At 34.8% G+C, this 14,453-nt stretch overlaps 1 protein-coding gene across 1 annotated transcript in view; it reads left to right on the top strand.

The window, feature by feature from the left end:
- LOC141398385 (phospholipid-transporting ATPase IF-like) overlaps positions 1-8,937 on the top strand; it is a 45,530-nt gene extending 36,593 nt beyond the window's left edge. The window contains exons 8-10 of the mRNA XM_073975670.1: positions 2,130-2,943; positions 8,366-8,692; positions 8,766-8,937. Coding sequence (XP_073831771.1) covers positions 2,130-2,943; positions 8,366-8,692; positions 8,766-8,937 — 1,313 coding nt within the window. The remainder of the gene's footprint in view (positions 1-2,129; positions 2,944-8,365; positions 8,693-8,765) is intronic.
- Positions 8,938-14,453: the final 5,516 nt, after the last annotated feature.

Raw genomic sequence — 14,453 nt, forward strand, 5'->3', positions numbered from 1 at the left:
AAAATATTTTTAAAAATATGTTTAAGCGTGGATTTAATTTAAAAATATTTTTAAAAATATGTTTAAGCGTGGATTTAATTTAAAAATATTTTTAAAAATATGTTTAAGCGTGGATTTAATTTAAAAATATTTTTAAAATAAAAATATGTTTAAGTGTGGATTTAATTTAAAAATATTTTTAAAAATATGTTTAAGCGTGGATTTAATTTAAAAATATTTTTAAAAATATGTTTAAGCGTGGATTTAATTTAAAAATATTTTTAAAAATATGTTTAAGCGTGGATTTAATTTAAAAATATTTTTAAAAATATGTTTAAGCGTGGATTTAATTTAAAAATATTTTTAAAAATATGTTTAAGCGTGGATTTAATTTAAAAATATTTTTAAAAATATGTTTAAGCGTGGATTTAATTTAAAAATATTTTTAAAAATATGTTTAAGCGTGGATTTAATTTAAAAATATGTTTAAGTGTGGATTTAATTTAAAAATATTTTTAAAAATATGTTTAAGCGTGGATTTAATTTAAAAATATTTTTAAAAATATGTTTAAGCGTGGATATAATTTAAAAATATTTTTAAAAATATGTTTAAGCGTGGATATAATTTAAAAATATTTTTAAAAATATGTTTAAGCGTGGATTTAATTTAAAAATATTTTTGAAAATATTTAAAATTATTTTTAAGCGTGGATTTAATTTAAAAATATTTTTAAAAATATTTAAAATTATTTTTAAGCGTGGATTTAATTTAAAAATATTTTTAAAAATATTTAAAAATAGTTTTAAGCGTGGATTTAATATAAAAATATTTTTAAAAATATTTAAAATTATTTTTAAGCGTGGATTTAATTTAAAAATATTTTTAAAAATATTTAAAAATATTTTTAAGCGTGGATTTAATTTAAAAATATTTTTAAAAATATTTAAAATTATTTTTAAGCGTGGATTTAATTTAAAAATATTTTTAAAAATATTTACAATTATTTTTGAGCGTGGATTTAATTTAAAAATATTTTTAAAAATAGTTTAAGCGTGGATTTAATATAAAAATATTTTTAAAAATATTTCAAAATAGTTTTAAGCGCGGATTTAATATAAACATATTTTTAAAAATATTTTAAAGCGTGGATTTAATTTAAAAATATTTTTAAAAATATTTAAAAATATTTTTAAGCGTGGATTTAATTTAAAAATATTTTTAAAAATATTTAAAAATATTTTTAAGCGTGGATTTAATTTAAACATATTTTTAAAAATATTGTTCAAGCGTAGATTTAATTTAAAAACATTTTTAAAAATATTTTAAAACGTGGATTTAATATAATTTTTTTTTAATTTAAAAATATTGTTCAAGCGTAGATTTAATTTAAAGATATTTTTGGGTTAAATATAAAAACATATTTTAAGTGTGGATTTAAATTAAACATATTTTTAAGCGTGGATTTTAGGCGTAGAATTATTAAAAAATATTTTCTACGCTTGCATTTAATTTAAAAATACTTTTTAAGCGTGGATTGATTTTAGAATATTTATTAAGCGTGGATTAAATTTTAAAATATTTTTAAGCATGAATTTAATTTAAACATATTTTTTAAGCGTGAATTTAATTTAAACATATTTTTTTAGCGTAAATTTAATTTAAACATATTTTTTAAGCGTGAATTAAATTAAAAATATTTTTAAGCCTGAATTTAATTTAAACATATTTTTAAGCGTGAATTTAATTTAAATGTATTTTTTAAGCGTGAATTTAATTTAGAAATGTTTGTTAAGAGTGGATTTAATTTTAAGCATGGATAAAATTTTGAAATATTTTTAAGTGTGACTTTAATTTTAAAATATTTTAAAGAGTAATTTAAAAATATTATTTGGCGTTTCTTTAAATTAAAAATATATTTTTAGCTTGGATTCAATTCAAAAATAGCTTTTTAGCTTGGATTTAATATTAATGTATATTTTTAAGCGTAGATTTGTTTGGAAATATTTTTTAAGAGTGAACTTAATTTTAAATTATTTTTTAAGCGTGGATTTAATACAAAAATATATTTTTTTCGACGTGGATTTAAATATTAATACTTATTTCCTCTTTAAAATAAATCTTTCACTTTTTTATTTGTGTATTTTCACAGATTTGGAACTACTTGGTGCAACTGCAGTTGAAGATGCTCTACAAGACGATGTTGCTGAAACTCTTAAAGCTCTCCAAAAAGCTGGCATGAAAACGTGGGTTCTAACGGGAGACAAAATGGAAACGGCACTAAATATAGCCGTATCATGTGGTCACATCAAATTCAATGCCTACAGATATACAATCTGTGAATGTCGTAATAAAGAAGATATTCTCACGCACTTGAACAGGCTAGAAAATGAAATAAACTTGGGCAAATATGAAGAATTTGCCCTATTAATTGATGGTGAAAGTCTAACAGTGGCTTTAGAAGAAACACCCCAAGAATTCCGAAATTTATCAATAAAGTGTTCGGCCGTATTGTGTTGTCGCCTAAGTCCATTGCAAAAAAGTCATGTTGTTTCGTTGATTAAAAATGGCAAAGAGAATTATATCACCGCCGCCATAGGTGATGGTGCCAATGATGTCAGTATGTTGCAGGAGGCACATGTCGGCATTGCTGTTATGGGCAAGGAAGGACGACAGGCTGCACAATGTTCTGATTTTGCCATTGGGAAATTTTGTATGCTACAGCGGTTATTGTTGGTCCACGGTCACTATCAAACAAATCGTTTATCTTTGTTGCTTCTCTATTTCTTCTACAAGAATACGTTCCTGATGGGTATTGTTTTTATATTCCAATTCTATACGATGTTCTCGACAACTGCACCCTTCGATTCACTGCCATTGACGTTGTTCAATGTTATATACGCCACACTACCGATATTGTTTTTGTCACTAACCGATAAACCCTATAAGGAGGAAGAGTTGATGAGGTAAGTTTTTTCTATAATGAATTTAATTATACCCTACACCACAGTGTGCATAATATGTCCACGTTTTAATATGGCTCCATAAAACGGTACCACCAATTTCGGGTTTTTTGTTTTGATCTACATGTGCAAGATTGAATGTCTTTTGAAATGTATGGCTCCCTGTGGTTAAAAACTTTTCCATCAAAAATGATGTACATAGGCCCGCGTTGTGGTAAAGCCGCCGATTTTAGGTATTTTTTGGCTGACCTAATTAGCTAAAATTAGGTATTTTGGCCAGACAGTGGCCCAGAACTTCTCTCTTCTAACGCATGTTCTGCTTAATCATGCTTTGGTTCTATCTCAAGTGGCTGCTTCGATGGGTTGTAATGGACCACAAAGTCTCCTAGTGAAGTAGACGTCTACTATGAAAGCTACGTTTCCTTTCACTTAACCCCAAAACTACTGGAGTTAGACTAGTAGGTTTAGTAGGACTCTTGCTGGCAGATGTTTTGGACGGTGTCATCAATTTAGACGGGTGCACTATCCTGAGCCAAAACTAATCTGATTTGTAGTGGCAGCTGACACTCCTCAGCTGCGATAGATGGAGATGTTTTACGAGGACCGTATTCACCTGATAGTTCTTTATGGTATCAGCTACTGAATGTGTGAATGCTATTCAAAGCTGCTTGATAGGTTTGGTGATATAGGGGTTGTCTCTTGTAATGTTGGACCGCTCTTTCTATATCATGAAGATTCCTCCTGACATGCATTCCTCCATCATATGGTGATTCGCGTGGCTCTCACGGTTACACCCGAGCATGTACTGCAACGAGAGAATACTATTGTGTTGCTGTACTGCAAGAATCTTTGTCTCCTGAAGACTTTGATTGTTTTACATCACATCGCACTTACATTCGGCGACCACACTGGCCTCCCAAAGCTTGCCACAACCGAACTATCGCGTTATATGTGGTCAACCAGGTGTCTTTGTCTGTAGCTCAAGTGCTGCCGGCTAGGGACTTGAGGACCTTGTTCCTACATCTCGGCATATCGCAGGTCGCAGTGGCATGCGTGGACAACTATAACATGCTATCGAATTGGACCCTCAGAGCCTTGTGGTTAGTGGTCGGAATTCTGCTACCATCGACCGTGATATTCAACTCAGTGCTCACCTCTGCACTTCATGTGGTGCACAAAGTGGCCGTAGATTTAGTAGCGGATATTTACATATTCCTCGCCTGAAAAAAGGTGGTAAGATCAGTCATATAGGATTTGAACTTTCCTCAAATGACATTAGCGAAGGTACCTGACGCCAAGATCGTAAAATCATCAGCATACGTTACGATCTCAATGCCGCCTGGGAGGTGGTATTCAGGAGAGTTAGAGTTTAAACAGAGCCAGAGATATTACCCCTCCTTGGGGAACTCCCTGTTTCACTCTACGGTGCATGGACTTCTTGTTACAGAAATCAAATCATGGAGAGCTTGACAGTATGAAGGGCTTTTAATAAGTAGGGCGCCAACAAAACTGTCACATCGCACGGCTTGCTCTGGTTGCGTCCTCGACTAATATGTGTGGAGATGGCGTGCAGCGCTATTGTCGTGCAGTTATGCTTACGGAACCGATGTTGATGATCAGCAAACGGATAGCTATTTCTGACACTGGGAAGAAGTAACGCCTCAAGAGGCTTTGCTAGGGGCAATAAAAACGAAATCGATCCGTGCGATTCACCTTTTTCTCGCATCCTTGCCTGGCTTCAGGAGCGCGACCACACTGCCCATTTCTTAGACTCTTGGCAAGATGTGGGTGGATAAGACAGCTTGAGAACTCGCGGCTCATCCAACTGTTTCGGCATTACCATGGAAATTTTATCAGGACCCAACGCTTTAAACGATTTAGCGTTCCTGATGGCATTCGCAACATCATCCATTGTAAGTTGCGGTGGTTTCTTCTCGCCAGGAAAAGATATAATGCGACCTAGTACTCTCTTCGCCCTGTCACTTCCGGGGTGTTCGACAAACTGCCGATTAATATAACTTGCGCACCTCTTTGGTTCTGTGATTGAGGTCCTATCTTCCTTCTTTCAGGAACGCTAACCTGATGGTATTCGCAACATCATCCATTGTAATTTGCGGTGGTTTCTTCTCGCCAGGAAAAGATATAATGCGACCTAGTACTCTCTTCGCCCTGTCACTTCCGGGGTGTTCGACAAACTGCCGAGTTAGAGTTTAAACAGAGCCAGAGATATTACCCCTCTTTGGGGAACTCCCTGTTTCACTCTACGGTGCATGGACTTCTTGTTACAGAAATCAAATCATGGAGAGCTTGACAGTATGAAGGGCTTTTGATAAGTAGGGCGCCAACAAAACTGTCACATCGCACGGCTTGCTCTGGTTGAGCCCTCGACTAATATGTGTGGAGATGGCGTGCAGCGCTATTGTCGTGCAGTTATGCTTACGGAACCCATGTTGATGATCAGCAAACGGATAGCTATTTCTGGCAATGGGATGAAGTAACGCCTCAAGAGGCTTTGCTAGAGGCAACAAAAACGAAATCGATCCGTGCGATTCACCTTTGCTGGCATCCTTGCCTGGCTTCAAGAGCGCGACCACACTGCCCATTTCTTAGACTCTTGGCAAGATGTGGGTGATTACGACATGTTGAAAACTCCCGGCTCACCCAACTGTTTCAGCATTACCATGGATATGTTATCAGGACCTAACGCTTTAAGCGATTTAGCGTTCCTGATGGCATTCGCAACATCATCCATTGTAAGTTGCGGTGGTTTCTTCTCGCCAGGAAAAGATATAATGCGATCTAGTACTCTCTTCGCCTTGCCACTTCCGGGGTGTTCGACAAACTGCCGATTAATATAACTTGTGCACCTCTTCGGTTCGGTGATTGAGGTCCTATCTTCCTTTTTTCAAGGGTTCGAGAGTGACTAAACTGTTGCCCACAATTCACTTATTCCGGCTCTAATGCTGACACTCCCTTTGTATGCTCTGCAACCATCTAATTAAGTATCAGTGTCAACTTCCTAACTCTGTGGTCCATAGGGTTGGCTCGACGAAACTCATTGAACTCATTTGGTAATCCCAGCGCCACAGCTAGGAAATTTAGTCTCAATTCGGATATGCAACCAGCAGGTATGTAGAGAGCGGCTGCAACAGTGACGATGTCTTGGAACGTCCTCTCTGCTACTCGAGCATCAGAAGGTTTGGGCAGATCTCTGAAGCCGTGATTAGTTAACTCCTTGAAACTAGGCTAATTTGCATGATTGATGAAAGTGCAGCGTTCAGAGGTGATAAAATCGATTGTTATATCTGGCGAACTGTGACACTCTCCACTAATTCTGATTGCGGCATCCCCATGGACCGTGCAATACGTAGAGCTATCAATCTAATCAGCCAGCATTGTACACTTCTGGTAATTGCCAAGGACCGAATGCCAAAACTCACAAAGCTTTAAAGTCCCCCGGGCTTATGTTGGACCAATAACCTGGAGTACAGATATTTATCGGCGGGATGTACTACACCGGACTGTTACCCCCATACATTCCATGTTCGGGTCATTAGAGCCAGACCCAAGCGAGGTAGGTTTGTATTGAATGAACTGCTAGAATAGGAAAGTTAATCCCCCACCTCCACTTCTGGGGCGATCCGTCCTGAAGTATGTTTGAAGAGGCCCTATGCTCCTCGCGGAGTTATGCGGAAAAGAAGAAGAAAAGATGGTTTTCGACTCATAAGATCCTCTATTTCCTCAATCTTACCTCGGAGTCCATGGCAATTTAATAGCAAAAATGATGCATTTTCAAAGATTGGAACAACAACACGGTGTGCCTTAACCAAATTTTAATGAAAGGAGCTTACACCTGGGAAGTTTTTGCAGATTCTGAAACTGCAATGCTCAAGATGAGAAATATCAAGAAACAAAAAAAAAATCGTCGGAGGGATTTTCAAATAAATCGCGATTTAAGTTCACATTTTTAGGGGTTCTTTAGGTTTTCACAATTTTGCTTGGAAATCACTAGTCCTATGCAAATGAGCCTTAAGAAAATGTTGTAGCTGTGAAAATTCTCCACAAGATTGACATTTACGATATTTTAGTAGGTTTCACCGTTTTTGAGATATAGAAGTTCAAATTGAGACAATGCATTGACTGTTTCGCCTCCTTATAAAACAATATCATGCTCAGTGCGCCTTAACTAACTTTTGATTAAAACCACTTACACATGGACATATTTCGCGGATTCTGAAACAGCAATGTTCATAGATAAGAAAAATTAAAAAATCAGAAAAAATCGCCGTAGGGATTTTTAAATAAATCGCGATCAAAATTCACAATTTTCAGTGTTTTCTTAGATTTTCACGATATTGCTTGGAAACCCCAAGTCGTATCGTAATGAGTCTAGCTGTGAAAATTGTAGCTGTGAAAATTCTCTACAAGACTGATCTTTAGGTTTCTTCGTAGGTTTTACCATTTTTGAGATGTAGAGGTTCAGTTCAAATTTTTAGGTTTTTATCTTAAGTCTTCAAGATTTGGTTTGGAAACCGCAAGTCCTATCAAAATGGGACTAAAGAAAATGTTGAAGTTGTGAAAATTCTCTACAAGACTGGATGATTTATTTTTTCCTAGGTTGTACCATTTTCAAGATATATAAGCTGTATTTGGGAAATTGTAGTAATGACATTGTTTTATAAGGAGGCGATACAGTCCCTGCATTGTCTCAATTTGAACTTCTATATCTCAAAAACGGTAAAACCTACGAAAATGTCATAAAGGTCAATCTAGTGCAGAATTTTCACAGCTACAATATTTTATTTAGGCCCATTTATATAGGACAACAAAATCGTGAAAACCTAAAGCCTAAATAACCCCTAAAAATGTGGACTTAAATCGCGAATTATTTGAAAATATCTCCGACGATTTTTTTTGTTTCTTGATATTTATCATCTATGAGCATTGCAGTTTCAGAATCTGCAAAACCTCCCAGGTGTAAGCCCCTTCCATATAAAATTAGTTAAGGCGCACCGTGGCAACGGCTCTTCTTAAGTTTTGCTTGAGCGGCTGCTGCAGGAGAACTCGTTTTCTGATGACGACGATGACTCACTGGGGACTGTGTTCATGAAGCATGCTGGAAAATAGTCCCTTTCGTAGACAAGAGAAGCTCCAAAGATGTCCTCACTTTCGGCATCTATTGCATCTCAATTGTGGATACGTCCGGTAACACTAATCAGTACTTACCAATGGGTAGATTAACAGATTTATATATTTGGTTTTTTCCTGCTACACTGATCTTGTTATCTTCCCATGGTGGATGTTAAATTATTGATTCTAAGTAAATATAGGCCCATGTGAAATGCCAGCATTTTTGACAACACCCTAGATTAAGACTAAAACATATAGCTAGTCGATATTTACCATTTCCCATTTTATTTTACAGAAATCCCGAACTCTATCGCAAAAATACGAACAATAAACAACTACAATGGCCATCATTCTTCGAATGGATTTTCTTTGGTGTCTATCATGCGATTATTTGCTTCTATTTTGCCTCACAGATATTCGCTACCAATGATGTTATAGTAAATGGTGGTCAGACAGCAGATTTTGCGCTATATTGTGCCTTATTGATGCACATTGTGGTTATAGTTGTCAATTTGAAAATATGGCTGGAATCGCAATATATTACCTATTGGTATATTGGCACGATAATAATTTCCATATTGTGCTATTTCGTAACATCATTTTTATATAACTTTTGGAATCAGTGAGTATAGTTTTTATTGAAAATTATATTTGATTTTTTATTTAAGGTATAAAATTGTAATTTATTTTTACAGCCACAAGGATACAAATATCTATGGAGCGTATAACAAATTGCTGTCTTCAATACCCGTATGGTTGTATTGTATTATTGCAACAGTGGCATGCTTATTGCCAGACTATACCGTGAGGGTATTGCGACAAACTTTTAAATTTTCTCGTGTAAATAAAAATGTTTGCCAAAGCTAATCTATGGGTTAATATACATACATAATATTTAAGTTTTACTTTATTAGTGTTGGTGTTTCGATGGATTAGATTAGGGTTACTTATATATTATAAATAGATTGTAATCAAATGTACAGTAATAAACAAATAATTTTTTTTAACATTCATATGTTTGGAATCATTTTCTATCGTTTCTTAATAATCAGCATTGATTAAAGAGAAGAACATATTATTATACTCCTGAATAATAAATGAAAATATACACAAAAATCATGTATGACTCGATTTCAAAATTAAACTGCATACTCATTTTGCCCAACCTAATATACATGTGTATTTGGGCAATAATGCCAAAAAAATGTATTGTGTGTTAGTTGTATGTCCTGAATTCCTCTCCTGGAAACATCCTTCACAAGCAAGTTTGTATTATTCAGATTCTTTGAAAATAGTTTTTCTGGAATTTTGATTTTAATTAGTAATTATGGGAGAATTAATCTCGTTTTACATAATATTTAAGATTATATTGTTCTCATCATTGTTGTTTAGAATGATTAGAATTTTTTGGCCTAAATATACTCAGGCACGGATGTTAACATTTTTAAGCTGTCATAATGATCCTATAAAGATAAACTTATTTGATGTCATAAAGACTTTATAGTGTAGCTATTCTTTCAATTGAGTCTATTATAAATTATATGAATTCAATAAAGTATGACGAAATTTCAACTACTCACGGTGAAATCTGATTATTAATTCATCTTTACACTCAGAAAATGGAATACATCGTCATAAATTAACAAGTAAAAAAGTATGAGTCGGTTTGGCCGACAGAGATATACCCTCAGCCTGTGTATATTGAAACATTTTTTTCCCAAAAAACGTACGTATTTAGAGAGTTTTGAAAATGTTGGGCAAATATGTTGATTAGAATTAAAGAGCAAAAGTTTTGCTTAGGAAATACTTAAAGCAATGGATCGACATTGACCATTATGGAATGGATCTCCAGCCACTACATATGGTGCCATAGGGGGTTTTTACACCCTTCGGGCTGTTTGCTCAAGAAGTGAGGATTTGCCCCTTAAAAAACGTTTACCATCGTAATTGAGGCAGCGAATGCAAGTTGCTTTAACAAAAATCAAAGTAATTAGATAGCAGGTCTTAAAGTGAACTTATCCGAAATTTTGTTTGGGAGGTACTGGATGAAGTGGACAAATATAGTCCATATTTGCACCTGATCTATATATGGTAGATTCTGCCACTCCCTTCAAAAGTTACCGTACGAACAATTTTTCCGAACATATATGTAATTTTGTGGGGGAGGTACCTGAAGGAGTGGACCGATATGGCTTATCTTCGAACTTAAACTATGTTTGGACAAAATATTACTAAGGCCAAATTTTGGTCCCAATTGGCAGATCCGTTCACACGGTGTCATAGGGTTTTTGAGCAACTTTCAGGCTATTTTCTCAGGATGTAGGTCCTAAACTGAACTTATTCGAAATTTTGTGTGAGAGGTACCCGAAGGAGTGGACCGATATTTGAACTTTATCTAAGTCTGGTAGACATTTCACGATTTGCAAATTATTGTCCAAATCGGTTGCTTTCTTCAGGAGTTATCGTACGTACAAATTTTCCGAACATTTTCGAAATCTAAATTTCAGCAATTTCGGTAAAATAATGTGAGGCACCATTCTATGGGGGCTATTTCAAAACGTCGATCTACACCGACAAATTTCTGACGGAAAGTTTTTAGGCTCAATGAAGACTAAATACCAAATGTCCTATATTTCGGTAAGAGAATGTGGCTAAAACTTAAAAAATAACGAAAATCAAGAAGTTCGCTTCTATGGGGATATAGGAAGACGTGGACCTATACTGATAATACTCTTCTGGAATATTTTATAACTCTTGGAAGACGAAATAACGAATTTCAGCCATTTCGGTTGGATATTGACGTCACGAGAATCGGGAGGTACTGTTCTATGGGGGCTATATCGAAACGTAGACCTATACCGACGAATTTTAGTCAGAAATGGAGCAATATGAAAGCGTGGACCTGTACAGACATATTTCTGGCGAACAGTTTAATATCACATTGAAGACTAAATACCAAATTTCAGCCACTTGGGTGGAATATTGAAGACACAACCTTCAAAATACGAAAAATCGGGAGATAGCTTTCCATGGGGGCTATATGAAGGCGTGGACCTATACCGACAAATTTAAAGGGGAAGTTTGAGTACCCCCAACAAAGTCTAAATACCAAATTTCAGCCATTTCGGTGTGATAATGAAGCTAAAACCTTCAAAATACCGAAAATCGGGAGGTACCGTTCTATGGGGGCTATATGAAGGTGTGGACTGATACCGACAAAATTCTGGGGGAAAGTTTTATACCCCTAAAGAAGGCTACGTACCACATTTCAGCCATTTTGGAAGAATAATGAAGATAAAACCTTATAAATACCGAAAATCGGGAGGTACCGTTCTAGGGGGGCTATATCAAAATGTGGACCGAAAAATCCATTTTCAATACCAATCATCCTGCAAGTAATAAAAACTTCTGTACCAAATTTTGACTCTCTATATTTAAAATTGTGAGCTGTATCTTGATTTCAACAGACAGACGGACAGACGGACATGGTCAAATCGACATAGAATTTTATGCTGATCAATAAAAAAAATACTTTATACTTTATTTTTTTGCAAAGAAAATTTGACCGCGCCCTCTTTTCCAATTTTCAATTTTAATCTTTTCTACAAAAACTACTGAAGTGATTTTCCTGAAATTGTCATGGAATCTACAGACATGACCCTCGGTGAAAATAGGCTACACATTTAGTTTCAGAGGGTCGGGGAGGGTATAGGGGAACCCTATTTTTTAAAAATGCTGTATTTAAAATAATTACCACGAATGTATCGGTTTGGAAATTAATTTGAGAGACAATTCTGGTATCTCCGACCTTATCTACTATGTTAGGACCTAAAGACTAGACCACACCCACTTTTCAAAATATGTTACATCTACAAAACTACTGAATCGATTTTCTTGAAATTTTAAGCGGATGTACAGGGATGGCCTCCGGCCTCCGAATTAGAATGCATATTTGCTTGAATTTCGAAAGTGGCGGGGTACATCCCTTTGCCATATTAAAAAAAAAAACAATATCTTTATGAATAAAAATCAGATGCCGTCATAACCCAACTTAGGTTTTAATGGAAAGAAAATTTAACCGCGCCCACTCTTTTCAATTTTCATTTCAATTTAAAGTTTTTCTGCAAAAACGACTGAACCTATTTTCCTTAAATTGTACTGTGCAACATTTTTAAGATAATCTTGTGCAAACAATTTGAGTTAAGGATTTTTTGAGAGTACAGACCCAAACAACAAGAAGCCCTAGTTGGTTTTTGTTGGGTCAGATCCAGCTTGTATTTTGTGACCCCATCTAAACATGTGTAAATATTGACTTTTCAAAGCAATTTTGGGCTATGTCCCTGAAACCTATGTGAATCTTTATCTCACCTCTGAAGCAAATTTGTAGATAAGAACAAGAATAAAATATTTGTAGAAATAATGAACTCGAAAAACTACATTTATTGCCTCCAATTTTATAAAATATCGAAAATTTCCATAATTTGTATACATTTTGCAGCATATCTCCATTAATTTCTTCTTAATGTTTTCCTTTAGAAAAATATATTCGCTGGAATGTTATATACAACTCTTTAGAACATGTCATTGTAAAATGCCTCTATCACGTTGTTTTCAGTATATTTTTCAACGACCATTTAATAAATATGTCAATAATGTGGTGCAGTCAGAAATGCGAGAATAAACTGTTGGTGTGAACTGTATTTGAAATACGTGTTGTAAAAAATATGATGCAAAATACCGTTGAAACAACATGAAGTAAGAATTGTCGAGTTTCAGAATATTCTGAAGAATTGTTGAGAGCTTTATTTGAAATATTTTTGCAAAAGGTTACTTGGTTCAACTCCCAATAGTTTAGCTGATACTGAACAGCATTTCAGCAATTATGTAAAATTTTCTATATTTTATCGATTTTGATGCCCTAGATGGAGTTTTTCTTATGTGGTCTGTGCAAAAGTTCCATTAGTTTAGGGCTACAATATTGCCAAGGACAGCAAGGCCAAAATCATTTCTCAGATAAAGGCCAAATAAATGCAAAAAACTGTAGTTTTAGCCCGGTTTAGTATTTTTGTGTCTCAATATGTACTTTCAAAAAATTCACATTGTATTGTATTGAATTAAAGAGGGGCGGGGTACATCCCCTATGCGATAAAAAAATGCTATACTTGCAAAAATTACGCATGTATTGGTTAAAAAATTTACGGATTAATCTACAATGTAGTACTTCTTTGGAGCCTAAGGACCCGGCCACGCCTGCTTTTTTCAATATGTTATATTTCCAATGCTACTGAACAAATTTCCATAAAATTTGCAGCAAAAGCTCACGGTTTGCCGTTGTTATGTATATTTTAGGAATTTCGGAGGAAGGGGGGTACCTTCCCCATGTCTTTCTTTTAAGCGATACATGTATAAGCCGAACCTATGATTATATCAGTATCAGCATACATTTTGGGAGACAATGGTGTAGTGTGTATACTATGTACATATTTGGCACCAATTACCGGACCACGCCCACTTTTTAAATATGTTATATATTGCAAACTAATGACCACGCCCACTCTTTTCAATAGATTATTTTTTGAAAACCACTGAACCTAATTTCATGCAATTTTCAGAAAATCTTCAGCAATGTCCCGTGGTCCAAAATGCTATATATTTGTAGAGGAATTTCGGGGGTCTATTGTTTTTTAATTGCTATATTTGCTAAAATTATGAGTGCATCGGCAAGAAAAACGATTTATTTACAAAGTTCCTTAAATGGTAAGGTTCAACGGTCCATCAGCCATGAAAAACTAAAACATATAAGTCACAATAAGCGGAAGAATTCGACTTGACCGTTTTTTCAACTTTTATAATTAGATCGCTTTAGTAACAAGTAAAAAGGTATAAGTCGGCTGAGGGTATATCTCCCTCAGCCTATGTGAATGGAAACTTTTATCTACGGACTAATCGACACAATTGTTGAACTTTTATGGAGGAGTCGATATCAGCCATTTTTGAAGTTAAACTAAATTTTGCCCAAAGTTTCGACCAATTTGGTTGCCCCGTCCAAGAAATATCGTGCATACCATTTTAGTGATTTTTTTTTTAAATATTGGAGGGAAGTACAGGAAGTTGTTGCCAATCTTCGAACTGAAACTAAGTTAGGACACCTTTCGGGCTATTTTCTCAAGAAGTATGGACTTGCCCCTGAAAAAACTTTTACCGTCGTAATTGAGGCAGCGAATACAAGTTGCTTCGACCAAAATCAAAGTGATTCGAGAGCAGGTCTTAAAGTGAACTTATCCGAAATTTTGTGTGGGAGGTACCCGAAGGAGCGGACACATATAGTCCATATTCTAACCTGATATACATATGGTAGATGTATCAGTCACTCCCTTCAAGAG

Source organism: Musca autumnalis, unplaced genomic scaffold (assembly GCF_047663935.1).
Source record: "Musca autumnalis isolate F117 unplaced genomic scaffold, ASM4766393v1 scaffold_3, whole genome shotgun sequence".
Lineage (NCBI taxonomy): Eukaryota > Metazoa > Arthropoda > Insecta > Diptera > Muscidae > Musca > Musca autumnalis.